The sequence below is a fragment of the Spermophilus citellus genome (assembly GCF_964194105.1).
Source record: "Spermophilus citellus genome assembly, chromosome: 12".
NCBI lineage: Eukaryota > Metazoa > Chordata > Mammalia > Rodentia > Sciuridae > Spermophilus > Spermophilus citellus.
This window is the reverse complement of record NC_138198.1, coordinates 77,416,052-77,438,746: the sequence shown is the minus strand read 5'-3', so window position 1 is coordinate 77,438,746 and position 22,695 is coordinate 77,416,052. Positions and strand designations below refer to the sequence as shown.

At 41.9% G+C, this 22,695-nt stretch overlaps 1 protein-coding gene across 10 annotated transcripts in view; it reads right to left on the bottom strand.

Moving 5' to 3' along the window:
• DLGAP1 (DLG associated protein 1) overlaps positions 1–22,695 on the bottom strand; it is a gene marked incomplete at both ends in the record, with an annotated part of 372,344 nt that overhangs the window by 4,791 nt on the left and 344,858 nt on the right. For all 10 annotated transcript variants that reach the window (XM_081262743.1, XM_081262741.1, XM_081262744.1 and 7 more), the window contains 2 exons: positions 5,054–5,145; positions 21,367–21,788. In XM_081262743.1, coding sequence (XP_081118869.1) covers positions 5,054–5,145; positions 21,367–21,788 — 514 coding nt within the window. The remainder of the gene's footprint in view (positions 1–5,053; positions 5,146–21,366; positions 21,789–22,695) is intronic.

The window sequence follows — 22,695 nt, the reverse complement described above, 5'->3', positions numbered from 1 at the left end:
CTCACATAGGTGGTAATTGATCTACTACTGAGGGATACCCCCAGCCCCTCAAAATACTATGTGCTTAGCAATTAAGATGTTACAGCAAGTCATTTTGTCATATGACTGCTTTGACAAAATCATTTGGAAATTAGTTGGTTCTAAATGGGCTATAACATAATAATATAACAAATATGACAACAATATCTATTTATACAGATATATGTATTTATATATGAATTTATGTGTGTGTGTTTCCTATTCTAGGAAATGAGTCATTACAGATACATATGTATATGTGTGTGTGTGTATAAATATCATTACAGATATACATCTGTAATGGCTCATAAACGTTTTTCAGTGGTTAAGGATTGACTTTCTTTGTCCCTATTCACATTAGCCATGACAATAGAAAGTATGAACCTTAATTTATAAGACAGAAAAACCACATCAAGAGACTGAAGATGTCACACTCATTGCCAATTGATATCCACAAAAGTGGCTTAAGGCACTGGTTAGATGGCAGGAAACTGCCTGTGTCAGCAGCTTCTGTCTGGTGTCAACTTTGGTCTCTTTTGTAAAGAACTTTTATATCCATGAATGGACTAGTATTATTGGCCTGGCTCAAAAATAAATACAAATAAATATGTATTTATAATTTTACAGTTTTAAAACTACATAGTTCTGAAATTCATTGGAAGAAATAAATTCCAAAATTTTGAAGCACTGGAATTCGGTATTTTAAAATCTATTCTAGGGTTTGGGAGTAGTTCAGTGGGGCAGTACGTGCTTGAGGCCCCAGAACCCAACCAAAACCAAATCATTCCAGTGATACCTGAATTAACAAAAGAAACTCTTTGTAGTATTTTGATTTCATTTTTTAAGGGAGTTTCCTCAACATTTAGATAGTCAGAATAAATAGATAATATTCTTTGCAAAGTGTCTCCCAAATAGTTTTATGATATTACAACATATTTGTTCTTATTAGTAACCAAAAACTAATTCATATTTTGGAGTTTAGTGGTCTTCTAATAGCCCTATTGACTAAATGCACCAATGTTTCAATGCACCAATGTAAGAACTAATATATGCTGAATATCCCTTTTCCAGAACCCTTGAGACTGGAAGTTAGATTTTGAGCTTTTTAAGATTTTGGAATGTTTCCATATACATAATGAGATATCTGGAGATGGAACCCAAGTCTGAACATGAAATTCATTTATGTTTCATATACACCTTATGCACCTAGCCTGAAATTAATTTTAGACAGTATCTTTAGTGCACCTGCATTTTGTCTGTGACTTGTCATATGAGATAAGGGGTAGAATTTGTCTCTTTTTGATTTGTGGTGCTGGGGATCGAACCCAGGGCCTTGTGCATGCAAAGCAAGCACTCTACCAACTGAGCTATAGCCCCGGCCCAAATTTTTCCCTTTTAGTGTCATGTTGGTGCCCCCAAAGTTTCAGATTTTGGAATATTACTGATTTTGGATTTTGGATTGGTAATGCTCCACCTTACCCCACATTAGTAATGTTCAATGGGCCCAAATATCTATAATGTTTCTTTTCTTTTCTTTTTTTATGTTTATTTGTAATGCTTTATTAAATGTCCTTAATTCTGTATCATGGGCAATTTGTTCCCTCTTTGCCCTCACATTGTCAAAAAAGATGGATGAGGAAACAGAGAGAAAAGGAAACAGAGAAAAAGGGCTTTCGGGCTTAGTCATCTCCTAAAGCAGTGGTCACGTGAGATCCCCTGCAACAAAGGGAGTGGCAGCTCACTCCTGAATCTAAACCAGGCCATCTTGGAGGTCAGAGGTGTGGGAGGGAGTGAGGGAGGAGGAGGCCGGGTTCCTTGGTTTAGTTATGTTGGAAAAAGCCAACTTTTGTCCATTCATTCTAAGCCTGAGAATGAGTCTAGGATAATGTGTAACTGTTTTCTAAATAAAGAGCTATTATTTTTCTGCTCTTCAGAGTAGGAACTCAAGAAAGAAGGTCTGAGTCTGTTTCTGACCAATCACAGTGCCAGGTTTATGCAGTTGTAGACCTAAATGGTACCACCACCAGGGGTGGAGGGGACTCCTCCGTGAGGGAGAGGAGTGGAACTCAAATCCTGGGTGGGATTGGAGGGACTGAGGTCAAATAGACTGAGATTTGAGTCTTGGCTCTACCTTTTTTACCATGTGGCCCCGATTAAGTTTTTTAACTTTTCCATGCCTGTTTTCTTTTAAATTTTTTTTCTTTAAAAACATTTTTTTTTAGTTGTCATTAGACCTTGATTTTATTTATTTATACACAGTGCTGAGAATTGAACCCAGGGCCTCACACGTGCTAAGGAAGTGCTCCACAACTGAGCCACAACCCCAGCCCCATGCCTATTTTTCTTATCCGTAAAATCATCCTAACAGTGATGTCATTATTAACTCCAACATGGTTGTGAGGATTGAACCAGATCAGAAATCTAAAAGTTGGCAATCTAAAAGTTGTCACGGCAACTAGCACATGGTAGGCTCTTGACCTTCTCTGCAGGGGCGTGGTTTAACCAGCACCACTGGCCCTCCTTCCCCCATGGGACACTGTTTCAGTCCACTTCTAACAGTGATTCTCATATTTTGCCACCCAAGTTTCTCCAGTGACCAAGAAATATGAGACCATGAGGGATTAGGAAACATCAAAAGCTGGCTTTAAGGGGCTGGGGATGTGGCTCAAGCGGTAGCGTGCTCGCCTGGCATGCTGCGGCCCGGGTTCGATCCTCAGCACCACATACCAACAAAGATGTTGTGTCCGCCGAGAACTAAAAAATAAATATTAAAAAATTTTTTTTCTCTCTCTCTCTCCCTCTCACTCTCTCTATAAAAAAAAAAAAGCTGGCTTTAACAAGGTTAACGTTTCCTGGAAATCAGCAAAATTTTCAAAAAAAATTTGCTACAATTCCATCTTTAAAATCTGTACAATATTTGCATACTACTTCATAATAAGGGTGTGCTATATGTTCCCTGTGATGTGTACCTGGTGACTTATTCCTCACACACCTATTGGCTTGTTTGGATCCTATGGATTCATATGAGCCTTCTTACATTTAAAAAACAAAGAATCGTGTTAAATAAGATTTGTGGGCTGGGAATATACCTCAGTTGGTAGAGTGCTTGCCTTGCATGCACTAAGGCCCTGGGTTCAATCTCCAGCACCACACACACATAAAAATGATCTGTGACATAGGAAGGACGTGGTGTCTCACGCCTATAATCCCAGTTACTAGAGACTAAATCAGGAGGATTGCAAGTTCCAGGTCTGCCTGGGCAACTTGGTGAAACCCTGCCTCAAAAAATAAAATGAAGCCAGGTTCTGTGCCGCACACCTGTATCCCAGTGGCTCTGGAAGTGGAGGCAGGAGGATTGTGAGTTCAAAGCCAGCCTCAGCAAAAGCAAGGCGCTAAGTAACTCAATAAGACCTATCTAGGGCTGGGGATGTGGCTGGGGAGTGTCCCTAAGTTCAGTCCCTGGTACCCCCTCCCATAAGAAAATAAATAAAATGAAGCTGGGTGTAGTGACGCACACCTGTAATCCCAGCAGTTTGGGAGGATGAGGCTGGAGCATCACAAGTTCAAAGCCAACCTCAGCAATTGAGTCAGACCCTGTCTCAAAATAAAATATAAAAAGGGCTGGGGATCTGGCTTAGTGGTTAAGCACCCCTGGGTTCAATCCCCAGCACCAAAAAATTAAAAAAAAATTAAATGAAAAGGGCTGGAGACATAGTTCAGTAGTAGAGCATTTGTCTAGCAAGTGTGAGGCCTTTAGGTTCCATCTCCAGTACTTAAAAAAAAAAAAAATCTGTGACACATTAGCAAATTTGCAAACTTGTGGAATTTCTGCATTTGGCACATAGCTGAAATTCAATAAAATATTTGTTGAATTGAGTTCACTTGTCAATATATTTACTACTAGAAATTATCTCATAATATAGAATAGACTTCTGTGAATGTAGAAAAAGGGTCAGATAATATTTGCTGAGAGAGAAGAAAAGAAACTATCAATGTATGTGTGTGTGTATGTGTGTGTGTGTGGGGGGGCACCCAAAGGAAATATTTGAAAAGAAAAGCCTGGAGAAGAGGAATGGAGAGTGCTAATTTTTCATGCTTTATATTTTTCTTGATTGAGCCCTGGCTAGATAAATGACTTCAAGTCTGCATTTGTCCTTGTAAATGAGATTCCTTGTGAGGAGAAACAAAGTGCCATGATACAGAGTTAAAACTCTCAATTCATATTTTGGGTCATTTGGATTGCAAATAATCATGTTTTCACTTTTTACAAATAAATAAATGGTTTTTTTAAAAATTTTCTTTGTTTTAGATTCAGTTGGACAAAAGCAGTTGTGCAATAAAAGCTATTCTTGTATAATTGTTTTATAGAGACAATAGTGTTCTTTTTTTTTTTTTTTTCAAAGCACTTGTAAGGAAGCTCTTGCCCTTTTAGTTTGCAATCAACTTTTAAAATGCTCTTGTTGGGGGAAAAAAATGCCATTGTTGGTAGTGGCACTTTTCTTTCTTTGTTTTGCTTTATTATTATTATTTTTTTGTATGCTCAGAAGAGTAAATTATTCCTTTGTCTCAGGAGACCAAATCTATACTTTGTGACACCTCTGAACTCTGCCCTTTGAATTAAAACAGAACACTCTGAGTAGGAAATAGTCATTGTTGTCTATTTTAGAAAAAGAATCACGATCCAAAATTATTTTCTTTGTAACATCATTTTTGAAATACCAGACTGCTTCGCATTTTGGTAGAATAATAAAATCAGAGATATCATGTGAAAACCAGGAAAATGGAAAATTTTCAGTTACAAAAGAGCAGGAAATGGAGTTTGAACTTGTTTTTTTTTTCTCCTCCTAAGATTCTTTAAGTGCAAAATATTTTTAATTTTAAGTGGGAAATTGAGATTCATCTAAAAGCCTCTGTATTCCAGGTGTGAGACTCCTGGGAGTCTTGACTGGATTCAACATCAGTTCTAGTTCAGTTGGTGCTGGTCTCATGGTGCTGTAGGAACAGGAAGATCATAGGGATGGGACATATTACCTACCAGGTTTTCTTCACACAGTTCTCTGAACTGGTAGAATTTCTGGGCCATGAGAAGTTGGGCACTGCCCACTGCAGTTCGGATTTTCCCTAGAACTGAAAAGAGCAAATATACAAGAAGTTTATACATGCCCCATTGTTGAGATCTAGTCTGGTAAACAAAGCAAAGAGAAAGTTATGTTGTCATGGTTAGGAAGGAGAGCACACACTGCGGGCACACGCCCACCCAGACGGCCCAATCCCTGTCCTTGCTCCATTGGGTCGCAGCCTTAAAGCATAAAATGAACTTGGAAAAACACACACTCATAGTGCATATTCCTTGGGAGTTCGGGAGTTTTCCATCACAGTCCTGATGCTACCAAGAGGTGAACAGTATTTTTCTTTTAACCCCTTTTTATTGCAAGGATGAATTTCAAGTGTTGCTGGTATATTCCTTTATTTTATATGCAGTGCTGAGGGTCGAACCCAGGGCCTCACACATGCTAGGCAAGCGCTCTAGCACTGAGCCACAACCCCAGCCCTATGTCAGTCTATTCATGGATTTATGGAGTCAGTAATCATGATCTTATGGCTTTTCTAATCCGAATTTAAACACAAGAAAAGCAATTTCTCTTGGCACTCACCAGATCCCATCCATATCCTTCATTATTTTTTTCCGGAGCTTTGACACCGGACAAAGAGCCATGGCCGGGTGACAGGTTTGCAAAGGAGTGACAGTGTTCAGCCTGTTGCCTAGGGAACGCCCCACCGACCCAGCTTTTACACCCCACAGCCCACTTCTCTTTTTTAAGATAGATTTAATTACCTATGCACCGTGCTGAAATAGTCTTTTTGTAAGCAAGCTACTTCTTGTCTCCCTCGCAGTGCAAGGCTAGCTCCCCGGACTGGCGGGCGGGCGTGCCGGGACCCGGCGGAGCGCTCTGCGCAGAGCATCCCGAGGTCTGCGTGTCCCCGGGGCTCCCCCTGCATCCCCTCCCCCCCCAAGACCCCGCACAGCTGCTGGAGCCCCGCCACAAGGCGGTTCGCAACACGCCCTCTCCGTCAGGCACAAGGGGAGGGAAGAAGGTGCCCACATGCAAAATTAGAGAGGGAGAACCGAGTCTCTCCGAAGAGCCCTGGCGCAGTTTGGAAACCTTCTTGCGGGGAGAAGAGTCTAGGATTTAAGCCATCTGGGTTTTGTGGCATAGAATGTGAGAGTTCCAGAGTGGAATTAGGTCTCCTTTTCTCGACCACATTCCCCACAACGTCTGAAGAGAAGAAAACAAAAAAGAAAAAGAAACTTCATTTCCCAGAGTTTTCTAGTGATTTGCTCCTCTGTTTGTTCACAACTGCCAGGCTGAAATAATGGTTTATGGTACCCATTATACCTAGGCTCTACTCAAATATTTCAGCATTCCCACACATGTAACTCAGAGTGCTTATAAATTCTTCCATATGTCACCAGTCAGACTGAACAGTTCACCGGCAGACATCTGCCTCTTCTTCATATCAAGGGGTCCCTCTGGACAGCCCTTTGGCAGCAAATTCCTTAGGCCTAAAATTTTCACTTTCTTTTCAATCCGCTTTTATAATCTTTTGGGATGGTTATCCTTTCCCTCTTGAACTCAGAAATCAGTTGTGTGAGGCCTCTTCTCCCTTTTTCTATATCCCCAAAGCAGAAAGGACAGCTCACAGAGACACAAGGTGGCCTGATAGTTCAGAGTTCAGGCCTTAAGCGGGTCTGAATCTTTGCTCCAAGCTTACTAGCCACTTGCCTTGGAAAAGTCACTTAACCTGTTTTTCATATATAAGATGGGTACTAAGGGTACCTATTCATAGGATTGTGGTAAAGGTTAAAAGTACTATGTATATGAATCTCTTAGGAGAACACTGGATAAACATTAAGTACATGATAATGTTGGTTATAATCTAGGATCAGGAAACTATGTTACTTCCATAGGTGTGTCAACTATAAGAGCCATACTTGCCCTGGCAAGTAGAGAAGAGGAAAAACACAAAGTGTGGACTATTTACAGATGACTGTTCCAGATCTGGGAAGGTGCATGGAACAGGGACTTCCTAAGTAAGCATGTGGTATTAGGCAAACTCTGAGGTTCCTGGAAACCACTCTGAATTATCTTGCCGGCAGGATTATGACACAGCAAATCTTGGAATAAATCCTGGAAACTTAAATCAAGGGTACCTGATTCTCCAATTTGCTTGTTGGCATTCTATAGCTTCTTGGAACTATCATAGGAACTTATCAGCTATTCAGATACATTTCAAAACTTGGAGCTAAAGGTTTTCAATTTTATCTGAACACCTGAGCTACATATGAGACCACATAATAAGAGCAGCTATGATAGTGATTCTCAAAAGAGGAGAAAGCGCTGGTCTAAACAACCATTTGGGTGACTGACACACACCCATATAGGTAGGGGACAGTTTGGCTATTTCTTGGATGTAAAAACAAGGGACGTCTTTCTTCATTCAGCAAAATTTGGAGAGAGCCCTGGATGCAGAGCCTTGGTGACAGTATCTCAGGTGGAGTTGTGGCCCTTCTGTTTCCCAGGTTTTTTTCCCCTCAAGTTCCTGGGATGGAAATTACCTCCTGGCTGCAGGATATCTGCATCCCAAGTGATGATCTTTCCTAGGCCAAGGGTGAGGAAGTGACTTCTTTGGCCTGAGTGCAACAGGAGGGCTCGGGACAAGCAGGTAAGAACTCATATTTCCTTGTCCTCCACTCTTCCTTTTTCAGAATAAAACATTCAATTTTAATTTTAAGAAGAAATCTCTAACGGCATTTTGGGGGGATTTTGTTGTTATTTTCTCCATTAGACATTCACTTGGTGTGTGAGACAAAATGTTTTCTCCTGAAAGTAAATTTTATATTATTACATATGCTTTGAGGAAGTAAGAACTTATAAACAATAAATGGTTAATTACAGAGGGAGTAAAAATGCAGAAATAAATGAGCTAAGAAGTTGCTAAAGAAATGAGAGAAAGCAGCTTACTGATGAGTTTTTTGTTTGTTTGTTTGTTTTTGCAGTACTAGGGATTGAACCCAGGGACTCTTGCATGCAAGACAGGTGCTCTACCATACTGTTGCCCCCAGCTCTTTTTTTTTTTTTTTTAAGAGAGAGTGAGAGGGGGGGGGAGAGAGAGAGAGAGAGAGAGAGAGAGAGAGAGAGAGAGAGAGAGAGAGAACTTTCAATATTTATTTTTTAGTTCTCGGCGGACACAACATCTTTGTTGGTATGTGGTGCTGAGGATCGAACCCGGGCCACACGCATGCCAGGCGAGCACGCTACCGCTTGAGCCACATCCCCAGCCCAGCCCCCAGCTCTTTGTGTTGTTTTGAAACTACTCTGAAATGTCCAACAGCAATCTTACAGCAGGATGGGAAGAGAAATACTTTTCTCAGGGACTCTAGGTAAAGAAGAGTAAGGGAGAAATATCCAATGAAATATATAGGCCACAACTATATATTGAGGGCTTTTTTTACACATATCAAAGAGCCCAAGTTGATGCTGGAAAGTCCCGGAAGAGGCCTAGATGTAACACATTTTTCCAAGGTTAGTCTTACTGTAGCCTGGTGTCAGGTAACTTTGTGGGACCTGGGCTGGTCCTCAAGGCCAAAGCTAAAAAGTCCAGAGGAGCCTGAAAAGATGAGTGGGATCTAGCTGAAAATTGGTAGATGAGGCCAGTTACATTTTTGTGGAGCAGGGATAATCCTGTGATCAGCATTATGATAGATGGATATGACATTGTAGTAAGTGAGACAAGGTCCCTACCCTCATGGAACTTATATCCTGGGGGAGAGTAATGGGAAAAAGTGATAGCAAACATACAAATACAGACACGTCTTGCACTTGGTAGAGGACAGGTAGCAGCCAGATGGAGCTAAGCTTGATTGAGTAACTCAAGAGTAGCAAATTCTTTAAATGGTGGCCAGAGACTACTGAAGGATTTTTCCTCTTTCCCAAGAAATGGAAAACAAACAAACCAAAAGCAGTGCTGAAGTAGTTTCAGCTGCAAAATGAAAATGTATCTGGATTAAACAGCTTCAGTAATCATAATTTGATGATGCCATTGTTTTTATTTGAAAAACAATTAAGATACTTTCAGGAAATTCATATTTTCCTATTAAAGCACAGTAGAGCAAATATTCATATGTGTTCTCTCTCAAAGGAACCGATATTAATTTTTTATTGGATTTGCTTCTGGATTGTCCCCATCCCCTGGCTGCCTCCTCCCTCTTCAATAAAATGAAGCCTGGGGCTGGAGATGTGGCTCAAGCGGTAGCGCACTGGCCTGGCATGCGTGCGGCCCGGGTTCGATCCTCAGCACCACATACCAACAAAGATGTTGTGTCCGCCGAAAACTGAAAAATAAATATTGAAAATTCTCTCTCTCTCTCTCTCTCCTCTCTAAAAAAAATAAAAAATAAAAAAAAATAAAATGAAGCCTTACAGATAAAACACATGTTCTCCTGCCCCATTCCCTCTCTCCCCAAAGTAATGCACACAGAGAATGACGGTTCTAGTGGTTCAATGGAATAGTCCTACCACTGAGTTCATTAAATCTCTTCTCTGTTCCTGGAAAGGTGATAAGTCAGGGACTTTCTGAGTGTAAACCAAAGGGCAATAGATTGGGGATGAGATCCTGTGGCCTTAAGTAGAGATTTTCTCTGGACATCAGAATAGGGTTTTAAGACTTTGTGAGTCGGGGCTGGGGATGTGGCTCAAGCGGTAGCGCGCTCGCCTGGCATGCGTGCGGCCCGGGTTCGATCCTCAGCACCACATACCAACAAAGATGTTGTGTCCGCCGAGAACTAAAATAAATAAATAAATAAATAAATTCTCTCTCTCTCTCTCTCTCTCTCTCTCTCTCTCCCCCTTAAAAAAAAAAAAAAAAGAAGGACCATTTTGTGGGGTAGGGTCATTTATGCAAAATATGATTTGAGATCTACATTCAATTAAAAAATTCAGACTTTTAGAAAAGAGCATATTTCCTCTCTCTCCTTGGCCCCTATGGGGTATGGTTTTAATTTGGTGAACAAGGAGGAGGTATAAAAGGCACAGGAGTGGAGAGAATTAACTTTTTTTTTTTTTTTTTAACCTTGCAAGTGAATCTATGGTAGCTGCAAAGAGTTTGGGTTTACTGGTGATACCAAGGTAAAACAAAGACTGATTCCTTTGGAGATATGCCTGATTTTCTTGTTGAGTCAAAATCCAGATTGCACGACTGGGGATATAGCAGAGATGGAGCCCATGCTCAGCCCTGTGGGGGTCCTGGGTCCAATCTCCAGCACCAAAGGGGGAAAAATCAATAAGCATAATTATCATATGTATCCTTTCATATTCCCAGAGGATTAGGTCCCTAGACCTCAAGAGACAGAAGCACTAGTTTCTCTGTTTCCAGTTTTTATTTATCATGCGGGACTCCAACATCATCCAGCTACCACTTTAAGGCTTCAGATATAGAAGAATAGAAACATTTCTCACATCTTTAATGTAGCTTCCCTGACACCTGGATGCAACATATCATTACAGAGAAGTGTGTCCCCCAGGGGTGAAAGTTACCAGAGGGGATGTGCCAGGTAGAAATCTTCACATTTCTTTACCATTTCCACTGATATTCACCTACTGTCTTCTTTCCAGTTGAACTTCCTTCCTCCCACCCCGCTTCTTCCTCCTTTCATTGCAGTACTGAGAGGTGAACCCAGGGCCTTGCACACGCTAGGCAACTCTACCTCTGAGCTACACCTCTAGCCCCAGAGAGTTTTCTTATCTCATATTATTCTCATGGTGAAGACACTTCCGGGGTTCCCCCATGCTCTTAGTTGGTTTGTGCTGCTATAACAGAATTCCAGGACTGGGTCATTTACAAATAGAAATCCATTTCTCACAGTTCTGGAGGCAAGTCCAAGCTCAGGGTCCCAGCAGGTGGCATGCCTGGTGAGAACTGCTCTTGGCTTTCAAGATGGCACCTTGTTACTGAGTCTTTACATGGTGGAAGAGACAGGAGAAAAATGAATCCACTCCCTCAAGCTCTTTTGTAAGGGCTCCAGTCCTATCTGTAAGAGCTCTTAATGATCTGTTAAAGGCCCCACCCCTTAACATTGAGACATTAGTTTCAACCCATGAACTGGGAAAGACATAGGCCATTGCACTTATTATCCATGGGATAAACTCAAAACCCTCTTCAATGGGGCAGGGAAGGCCAAAGTATCCAGCCTTCCTTTCCTTCATCCCCAAAGTGCTCCAGGAACACACGGCTGGCCAGATCCCCAAGATGTTTCTTTTCTCCTTGTCATTGCTGGAGTTAAACACTGAGCTGGGGATTCTCTCTTCATCTTAGGCCCTGTCCCTTTGCCTCCCAATGGCTTCATCCCTCTGATTCAGCTCACACATTCCACTTCCAGAAAGCCTTATCTCTCCTCACCTCTCCCTCCTCCTGCTCCTCAGATCCCCATGCTTATCTGGCTCTGCCCTTTCCTCATTCTTCCCAGCTCTATCTCCTTCTATGCTTGATTTCCAACCCGACCCTGGGCTCTTTGATCACACGGACTGAACCCAGGTAACCCCAGGTATATCCCCCTGAAGGAGTGAGTTTTGAAATTAATTGAGTCATATGAACTGTATGTCAACCTGAAAGCAAATTAACTACAACATTCTAGTCCTTAAGCATTTTGATCTTTTAAGGTTTTATCATTTCTTGCATCACTTTTTGACCTTTTTTTTTTTTTTTTTTTTTGTAGTGCCGGGGATTGAACTCAGCGCCTCATGCATGCTAGGGAAGTGCTCTACCGCTGAACTACATCTCCAGCCCCTCCTGTATCACTTTTTAAATGACAGTATTAAATGATTTGCTGATACAGTCTGAGCTGGGCTACTGGGGTTATCTTTTATGATGCTCCTTGCAGTGGCTGAGCTGGAAAATTCGAATCATCTGGGATAAGTTGAACATGTTTGTGGGTCAATTAAATTTCCTTATGCAGATTCTGCTCAATTTCCAGTGAGGTTATGTCCCAATAAGTGCACTGTAAATTGAAAATATCTTATGTCCAAGATGCATGTAATCCGCCTAACCTGCTGATCCTTCGGGCTTAGGAATACGGTCCTCTATAAAGACCCAGTTGCTTCCTCTCCGATTGGGAGATTACTTGGGGATGCAGCTCACTGCTACACTGAAACATCCATCAGCTCAGCCTAGGAAAAGAGCAAAATTCCAAACTCCAAAATATGGTCTTCAGTGAGTGCACATTGCTTTCAAACCACTGCAAGTCAGGTATCGTTCATACTCAAGTCTTGGCTTCTTTTTATTTTATTTACTTATTTTTTTTGTGGTGCTGGGGATTGAACCCAGGGACTTGTACATGCTAGGCAAGTGCTCTACCAACTGAGCCATATCTCCAGCCCCTTGGCTTCTTTTTAATCACGTGAATTATTGACTTTTCATGTTGAAGTCTTAAGGGGTGTAGGAAGAGAGAAGAATGAAAAGAAAGAAAGAGAGAGAGAGAGAGAGAGAGAGAGAGAGAGAGAGAGAGAGAGAGAGAGAGAGAGAGAGAAAGAAAGAAAGAAAGAAAGAAAGACCCGCTTAAAGTCACATGGGTCTGACAGTCCAAATCTGTGTGATTTCATCAAGTCGATATTGCCCACAGTGAGACACTCTATTTTTTAAATTTTTTTAAGTTTTACATGGACATATCTTTATTTTGTATTTATTATTATGTGGTGCTGAGGATTGAACCCAGTGCCTCATATGTGCAAGTCAAGCGCTCTACCACTGAGCCCCAGCCCCAGCCCTACAGTGAGATGCTCTTATTTATGAGTGTGTCCTCATGGCAAAGAATTTCTCCAGCCTGTGGCTCACACACACCTGTGATCCAGAGCAGCTGACCACATGTAAATTACATGGGTCTGTTTCATTCCTGACACTGCATTTCACAGGAATTAATTAATTTATTTTTTCCTTCCTTCCTTCCCTCCTCCTTCCCTCTGTCTCTCTCTCTCTTTTCTTTCCTTCCTCTTTCTCCTTCTCCTTTCTTTAAGGGGCCTAAACTTGGTGTCTAATCAATAATGAATCAAATTTTCAAGCAGAAACTTTCCTATACACTAAAACCAAGGGCTCTAGGGAGAAAACATTGTTTAGATTTTAAAGAGCAGGTTTATGCCAGGTATGGGGGAAGGAACCCAGAGCTCCCATAACTGTCTTCAGATGTGCCACCCTCTGGGAGCCTCTGCGTATCCAGCTACCCAGTGGGAGCTCTCTGAAACCCTGTCCTTTTGGGTTTCTATGGACACTTCATTGCTGAGGCATGAGTAAAACACAGACAACCACACTGAAATGTGCCTGAACAAAACCGGTAAGATGTAATGGTAATAGACTGGGTGGGGAAACCCAGCAAGACTTGTCTGTTGGGATTCTTGAGCTTTCCTTCCTCAGGGATATGGGGCAAGACCCCTTCTGAAATAGGGGTCTTATCATTTGCTATCAGAAGTGGCAGTGCAGAGAATTTCCTTATGGCCAACTGCAAGGTGGAAGATTAGCGTTCTATGACTTGCCTTGGGGAAGAGAAATTCTAGTTCTGTGGCCTGCCTTGGGAAGGAGTTATGAGCAGGAATCATGGATAAAATATACATTCTCTATAGAGATGATGGATGACATTCTACACACACATATCTCACAAGATCACAGAATTACAAGCTAATTTCATTTCGTTCAACTTTCAAAGACTCTGAACGGTCTTTATTTACTTATGTAATATGTATGATATACTGCTTCATGGCCAATATAAGTAGAAATATGAATCCAAAGTGCAACCTTCTTTTTAATAAGACTCCTGTATGGAAAAAAAATTTTTTTTTTTAATTACCTAACTTTTTTTGGTGTGGGGGATAGTGTCTTGCTATGTTGCCCAGGCTGGTTTGAGACTCCAGGGCTCTTCCTGCCTGGGCTCTTCATCTCTTGCCCTTGTAATGACCTTTGTGATAAACTGATAAATGTTAAGTGTTTCCTCCAAGTTCTGTGAGTTATTCAAGCAAATTTACTAAACTGGAAGAGGGGGTTTGGGAACCCGGATTCACAGCCGCTCTCTCAGAGCACAGGTTACAACATGGAACTTGTGAGTGGCATCTAAAGTGAGCCAGCCTTGGGAACTGACCTGCAACCTCTCTCTAGGTAGACGGGTCAAAATTGAATGAGTTAGAGGACACCCAGCAGGTGTCCAGAAGAGCACACTGATTGCTTGTTTACTGGTAAATCTTTGCTTACTGACAAATCCCTGAAGCTTGTGGGAACACAGGAGTGATTTGTATTGTGGGTGCAGCATTTGAGTTGTTTTCACCTCCTGTATCTACATGATTTTCTTCAACGATATAAAAGAAAAGAGCTCTGGGTTTGAAGTCTTGCTGCATTTGTATTCCACAGAAATAGTTCTTGTTGAAGAAAGCAATCAGATCTTATTCTGTGAGTCAGTCCCCCTCTCACTGATCACTGGAAGAAAGGAAACTCCAAGGCCCAGGAACAGATGGGTTTCCAGGCCTGGTGCTGCCTTGAACTTCACCCCTTCCTGCCTCCGTGCCCTCTTCAGCCTCCGCACACCATTCCCACAAAGCACACCCACAGAGGATGCTCTCAATCTCCCTCTGGCACCAGCAAAATGAATGGTGCATTTTCAAAAGTTAAACACAAGGCATGTTACATTCGATTTCCTTTTCATGACTGCCACTTCCTCTGTGGTCACTAATTTCAGGTTGGCCAGAACTTATAAAAGAGACTGTGCAGCAGTGTGTGTGTGTGTGTGTGTGTGTGTGTGTGTGTGTGTTGTGTAGAGTGGGGATGGGGAGAGACCTCTGGAAGGTTCACTTCAAAAGTAAGGTGAGAATAAAACCAAAAGCAGCCAGGATGCGCCCAGGGTGCTCTGCTTAGCAATGCTGGGGGCGGATGAATGGCAGACCTCATAGAGAGCTGCTTTGTCTGCTGCCCACTATTTCACGGGCTGCACAGACACAGCAGAGGCAATTCCAGGCAGAGGAAGCCTGGTGATCACACTGATAGCCAGTCACAATAATGACTGTGCACAGCTTCCGTAACCAAACCTGAAACCAGGCAAAAGCCCACTGCGGCTTTCATCACCAGCTCCCCCCATTCCCGGCCAAGGCTCACAAGCCTTCTGGGGGATGGAAGGCCAAGTTTCACTAACTTGGATGCTATTACCAGGCAAAATTAAAGTGGAAAGAATCTGCCTCCCACACACAGGTTCTAGGTCTATCAGCTCATTTCAGATAAAGCCTGAAAATTCTGCTTATAAGTTGTCCACCATGCAGGAGGCAAAGATAGATTTCGAAGTACAATCAACTGCTATTTCATCCTTGGGCCACAGAAATCTGAGCCTGTCCCCACCCTCCCCCGCCAGACTGCATTCCTAGTTAGAAGCATTCGGTTCCATCTGGCCGGTTCATTCCCGGTTAGATAATACCAGACGTATCTATGTAACATACAAGCCACTGTCAAATAGCACTGAGCCATCTCCCTGAGACAGCTGTTTCACACAAGAGCTTCATTGACTGAGAAGAGCTTGTATCATTTTACTTTAAGAGCCCAGGGAACAGGCGTTCTGTCAACTGCCATGGTTTGGAGGGACCCTGGCTCACAGCAGTTTCATTATTTTGTTATCAAGCCAAAAAACCTACTATCAACTGTGAGGGGTGAAGGTTTAAAACAAGAACTAAAGTCTTTGTTCTGCTTTGCTTTTATCAGGGAAAATAATAGCTCCACAGACCCACACAGGATTTACATTTATACTTTTGCAAAGACAACTTGAGGTAACCTGCTTCACACTGAGTGCTTTTTTTTTTTCTTTCTTTTATCTTCTCTGGGTAATACATTTAATCACTTCCAGGTATATTAGGAAAAGTGTTTTCCAGGCCAGAAACAGTACCTCTAGAAGGTGCTGTAAGATTAACAGCATCACAAAATAATTGATAACTAAGAAATTATTTAAATGAAATCAATCGTTTCCTCAACCCTCTATTATAAAAAGATAACTACACCACATTCCAAATCTGTAATCCAGGTTGTCATTGAACAGATAGATTGCTTACCAAACTTTTGCCCCACTCCTGTGGACATACTATATTTTGAAATTAAAAAGACATTTAATAAAATATCTTACATTTTTATGGAAATGGTGATACCCTCCAGCGCTGCAGCCTTTAGAAGGGGTAATTTTTCTTTCTTTAGACTGTGGTAAAATATATAACAGATTTACTGTTTTAACTTTTCTTTCTTTCTTTTTTTTTTTTGTGTGTGGTACTGGAGATGGAATCTAATACCTCAGGCATGCTAGACAAGTGCTCTTTCACTGAACTACACCCAAAGCCCAATAATTTTTTTTTTAAATCGATACTATGGATTGAACCCAGGCATCATCTACCACTGAGCCACATCCCATCTCATTTTATTTTTATTTTGAGACAGGCTCTCACTGAGTTGCCTAGGCTGACCTGGAACTTTAGTCCCCCAACTCACTGGCCCATGCCACAGTACCTTGCATCCTACCATTTTTAAGGGCATTGGAGGTGCTACGAACATTTAAAAATATTTAAAAATTGGGAAAACTCAATATCCCACAAAACAAATTGAGAAAGTATGATGAGAATTTTCCTTTTTCTCACTCTATCGTATTTATCTTTCCATGACAACTCTGAAGATCACATCTCCTGGGAGAATATTATTAAGAAGCTACCTTTTCCCCTCACCAAAAAGAGAACACATAAAATTGATTACATGCCTAAAGCATAAGAGTATTTAATCCCAGCCGTGGGCTGTGGTGCATGCCTGTCATCTCAGTGGCTTTGAACGCTGAGGCAGGAGGATCGCGAGTTCAAAGCCAGCCTCAGCAATTTAGTCCCTAAGCAACTCAGGGAGACCCTGTCTCAAAATGTGCTGGGGATGTGGTTCAGTGGTTCAGTGGTTCAGTGCCCCTGGGTTCAATCCCAATACTAAAAAAAAAAAAGGATTAACCTCCAGGAAGCTACCTTATCATCATGCTGAAAAGAGTTCCTTCTTATATAGGACCCAAAGAGCATATGAAGTAGCTTGGCTAAAAAGAGAGAGATAACTGTACTTGACCTTTTTGTCAAAGCTATTTTTGTGATGTCTACAGATTCAAAACAAACAAATAAGCCAACAAAACTGGTTACTGAGAACTTGGCTCTTCCCTGCCAATTTCTTTTAAAAAAGAGAAAAGGTTAAATTAGAGACTGAGTAAAACAAAGGCCCTCTGAACACCAGGCCTGGTTATCAGAACAGAATGGTGGTTGCCAAGGAGCCAGGGGCAGATACGTGTGGAGAGCTTTACCCAGGGTAGTGCCAAGCCACACAAAGTATCATTATCTTGTCAAATGTTATTCATGTTGTATCTGTTCTATCAGACGCTTCTGTGTTCTGTGACCTTGGACAAGATACCGCCAGAGAGCCGTTTTGAGGGCAAATAAAACAGCACCTGTCAAAGTCTCTAGTCTAATGTCAGGGACATTGTTAAGGACAAGATAAATCTTCTTTCCTGTGCTTCCATCCTCCCTTCTCTGCTGTGAAGGGTTGCTACTGCTTAGGATCAGATTTTCAAGGATCTGGATTTGCCTCATTTCAAATGGGTAACTCTGCCCTGGGAGTTTGATGCTATACCTGTGAGAATTTTGGAATCATAGCAGTTTTAAGCTAGTATTTCTCCACAGAATGAAAAAATGGAGATCTTCAAGTGTTTGTGAAATGGAATTGTTTTTTAGTTTTAGGTGGACACAATATCTTTATTTTACATTTATGTGGTGCTGAGGATCGAACCCAGTGCCTCGTGCATGCTAGGCGAGCACTACCACTGAGCCACAATCCCAGCCCTGGAATTGTATCTTAATAGCTGGAAAGCACATGGGAGGTTCATCTAGACTATTCATCTTTTGTATCACTTCTTTTTTTTTGTTGTTCTGGGTGTATGTATGATACTGGGGATTGAACCCAGAGCCTTGTGCATGCAAGGCAAGAAGTCTACCAACTGAGCTATATCCCCAGCCCCATTTCTGTATCACTTTTGTGGCATGTGTCCTTGTCTTTCTGACAAATCTTTGCCCTCATCCAAAGAGCTCAATATCTCAGAAACATATGTCCCTGAAGCTCTGTCAAGCACAGCTGCTAGTCACTTGCTGTGCTCTGAATGTGTGTGTCCCATATTCATATGCTGAGGTCTAATCACTGAGGTGATAGTATTAAGAGATGGGGCCTACAGTAGGGTGGACCCTCACAAACAGGATTAGTGCCATTATAAATGAGGCCTGAGGGAACCTGTACACCCCTTCCACCATGAGAGAACACAGCAAGAGGCGTCATTTTGAAATAGAGAGTGAGTCTCACCAGACACCAAATTCTGCCAGTTCTTGTTCCTGGACTTCCCAACCTATAGAATGGTGAACGATGAATGTTTGTTGTTTAAAAATTACCCGATCTAGGGTATTTTGTTGTAGCAGCTTAAAAGGAATAAGATAGTAGTTTTTGAGTACTTTTTAGCTAATCAGGAAGAAAGGTTTGCTAAGTAAAAGACTTTGGTAAAACAAAATTTCCAAAATATTTTGAGGATTCAAATATTTATTTAATGGTTCCCTACAATGTGTCAGAGAGGCTGGAGATTTATTAAGAGGAATAAGACAGAACTTACCTTCTACCCACTATCATAACAGCAGACTGTTATAAAATAATGTTTGAAGCTCCTGACAGACAAATGCACAACATATTTCAGAAGAACTGGGGAGTCAATTTGGCCTGAACAGAAAATTCAGTCTGGAACAATACATGGTTGGGCAATTCCTTTATATTCATCATTTGGGGACTTGACTGGTAATGTTCATCTCAAGATGCAAATATGCCTCTCTTTTCTCACAAACACAGATGAGAACCTGGTTTTCTGGCAAGATTTTCAACTCCCTCTCTATGTAGTTGTATGAAAATACATCAACTTGTTTTCATTGTTCTATGAGTCTCAAGGAAGAGTCCCTTAATTTTTTATACAATGGCTATCTTCATGTATCATTTTAAATTTGGGCTGAGAGAAAAAGATCCAGGCTTACATTGGAAGGCCAACTCAAGAAAAACATCAGGGCCAGGCACGGTGGTTCATGCCTGTAATCCCAGCTGCTCGGGAGGCTGAGACAGGAGGATTGTGAGTTCAAAGCCAGCCTCAGCAAAAGGGAGGCACTAAGCAACTCAAAGTAAGACCCTGACTCTAAATAAAATAGAAAAAAGGGATGGGATGTGGCTCAGTGGTTGAGTGTCCCTGAGTTCAATTCCTGGTACCCACTCCCCCTTCCCCTGCAAAAAAAAAAAAGAACGAAAAATATCATAGGAGTGGCTTCCTTGGGTCCTCTTAGAAGCAGACTGGAGAGATAGAACCAGTCTGAATTAAAGAACTGAATGAATTAAAACTTGAAAGCTTGTCCTGTTGAGAGTAGTACCAGATGCCACTGCTCCTTAGAGAATGGCATTTTTCCTGGGAAAACCCAGTAAATTTGGGGTATGTCTACAAGAGGATGGGATAAGATAATGCCATTGTTCAGACATTCTTTCCCTAATCCATCCCCACCTTAACCTACTGCTGCTTGGTGATGCTACCAGATAAATGAGGTAACTGTGCACATGAAGGGACACTCCAGTGACTCTGCCTTGGTACCAAAAGAGGCGAATGTCAAGGGCATTCCTTTACCATTGCCAAGTTGTTTGCATTCATAAGATGAAAGAGCCACAGGAACTTGACAGAACCAACTCTTCAAGATACATTCAAATAAGACAGATGTAAGCAGATGTGTCTGACTTTGAACCTCACTTCCATTTGCTGTATGTCACTTCCTTTTCTCTATTCATAGGTAGAACCTGTCCATTTTTGCTCTAGATTGCTGCCTGATTCTAGAATTGCAGATAAAGCCTATTAAGATCTGCAAACCCAGATTTGTTGCGATTTTTCTTTTTTAACAATGGGAATTGTTGTTAAAAGGCCAAGTTTGAAAATAATGATGTGCAAGAAAGTGGGGTCTTTATTATTTGTTTTATTTATTTATCATTCATTTTATTTTATTATTTATTTTAACCACTAAAATGGAATTTGTGTTGATTATTTTAGTGGCTGAAGGTTTGCCTCCTTGAAACCTAAAAAAAGTGCACGGTGACGTATGCCTAAAATCCCAGCAGCTCAGGAGGCTCAGACAGGAGGATCACAAGTTCAAAGCCAGCCTCAGCAATTTAGAGAGGTCCTAAGCAACTTAGTGAGATCCTGTATTAAAATAAAAAAGGCTGGGATGTGCTCAGTGGTAAAGCATCCCTAAATTCAATCCCCAGTACAAAAATGAAAAACAAAAAAAGTACATGTTAACAAGGTTTAAAAATGCAATAAGCATGGATTTCTATTGGTATATACACTAGCCTCATTTTAACATGGTAGGAAAATAAAAGAACTCTACAGATTATAAATGCTCATATATCTATGAACCTTGAAACTAGTTAGAATTATTATTAGTAGTAATTATTAGCATTGATACTGAAATTTTAACCATGGGGTGCTTTATCACTGAGCCACATCCCCAGCCCTTTTTGTTTTTTATTTTGAGACAAGGTCTTGCTAAGTTCCTGAGGCTGGACTCAAACTTACAATCCTTCTTTCAGCCTCCAGAGTTGCTGGAATTACAGCAGTGTGCTACTATGTCTGGCTTAGCATTGCTTTTTTTTTTTTTTTTTTTTGCTACCTGTTATTGAACAGAGGCACTCAACCACTGAGCCCCATCCCCAGCCTTATTTTGTATTTTATTTAGACACAGGGTCTCACTGAGTTGCTTAGCACCTTGCTTTTGCTGAGGCTGGCTTTGAACTCTCCTTGCCTTCCTGACTCAGCCTCCTGAGCCTCTGGGATTACAGGCGTGGGCCATCATGCCTGGCCTAGAATTATTTTTAACCCCCTAAGAATCAGTAGCATTTCTAGATCCTCTTGAGGAAGGAAGACCATGGTAGAGACTGAGCTACCGTGTTGAGCTTGGTACTCTTCTGAGAAGACAAGAAAAGTCATAGATCTAGAGCTAGAAAGAGTGATGTCTGCCCAGTGGTTTCTCTTTCTTGCCCAGCACAGAAGCTTCTGGACTCTGGGTTGCAATCGCCTAGCTCTTCCACCTGTTCTGGTTTCCTATGTGAAATGGCCAAGATGCAGCAGGTGAAAGAAAACAGCCACGCCCAGGGAGTGACTGACCCCTGATCCCCCACCACCACCCTGTGTCCAGATGCGCGCGCAGCGTCACTTACTGTCTTCAGGGAGGTTGTTTTCCCGCTCTTCTCTCTCCATCTGTTGGCACCACCCTTCCATGCGGTCCCGTTCCGCTTGGAGAAGCTTCAGAAACCAGTGGCCGTCCCGGTGGCACACTGACCTTTGCACAGCCTCCAGGGGGTCTTCGGTGATCGAGTCAATCCAGGGGTCCGGAGGAGGCAGAATAGAGGGGTCAAAATCCGTGTCAAAGTCGTCGTCGGCTGCGCAGGCGTGGTAGTGGTTTCCTGAGCCCTGAATGCTGACGGTGGAGGTGCTGGCATCCCGGGAGAACTGTCTGGCCATGGGGCCCGGACACGAATTGTCCTCTATAGATTCCATAGAATTTTCCAGATTATCATGGAAGTCCAGGTCCGCCTGCACCGCCGTTGTCACGCTGTTGGATCGAGTGAACCTGCGGAAACTTTGGAGAATAGAGATAAGACACTGAGTTCCAGGACGTTTCTTGAAGCCAAACTACATTCTGCTTTTCTTGAATGTGTGAGGACCCTCCATTCAAACCTGCTGATTGCCCTCGACCTGAAGGAATGAACGCAAATCTCCCACCCTTGTTAGATATGAGAGCCTCCTATCTAAAGCAATTCCACAAGTGGAAAGTCATCACACATCCTGTGCTCAACCTCTCTCCAAGTCTGAGATGGCTTAAATCCTGAAATCCAGGCTGGTGGTGGGCAAGGAAACAACTCATTTATATCTTAGTCTGTGTGATTTGCTTAGAAAAGGTGAGGTGGGGTAAGGTGGGCACAGTCTAGTCAATTCCAACATTGTCATGAATCCTGCATTTTTCTAGGGTCAACTCTTACCAAGTAAGACTTTAAAAAAAAAAAAAAAAAAAAAGACTTCCTGAAAGCAAGCTGAAGTGTCTTTAGGTTCCCCTTCAAATGAAAACCTCCATTCTTCATAAGAATCCACTGGCTTTTACTCACAAGGGTCATCATTATAATGTGGTTCAAAAAGCCTTTGGGGTGAAAGTCAGCTTACAGTTCTAGAGTTCTCTATGACTGCCCTTCCCTGTCCCTTTAATTCTTCAGTTTTTCTTCCCAGGTGATAAAAGACAACAGAACAACAGAGTCAATCTGGCATTTTCCATGGATATTCATGGGATCCGTGTTTCTCAACCAAAGAGCCTCATGTATTTCTAGCTGAACCCTCAAAGAAGGTGAGGGTTTGTGGAAGGTGGGAGGTACTGGGGGAAGAGGAAGACAACAATGAACTCTGTCTCAGACAGGAGCAAGAAAAGTGTGGGCCTGAAGTGATTTAAAACATACACCAAACTGTAATCCCAGGGGCTCAGGCAGGAGGATTTCGAG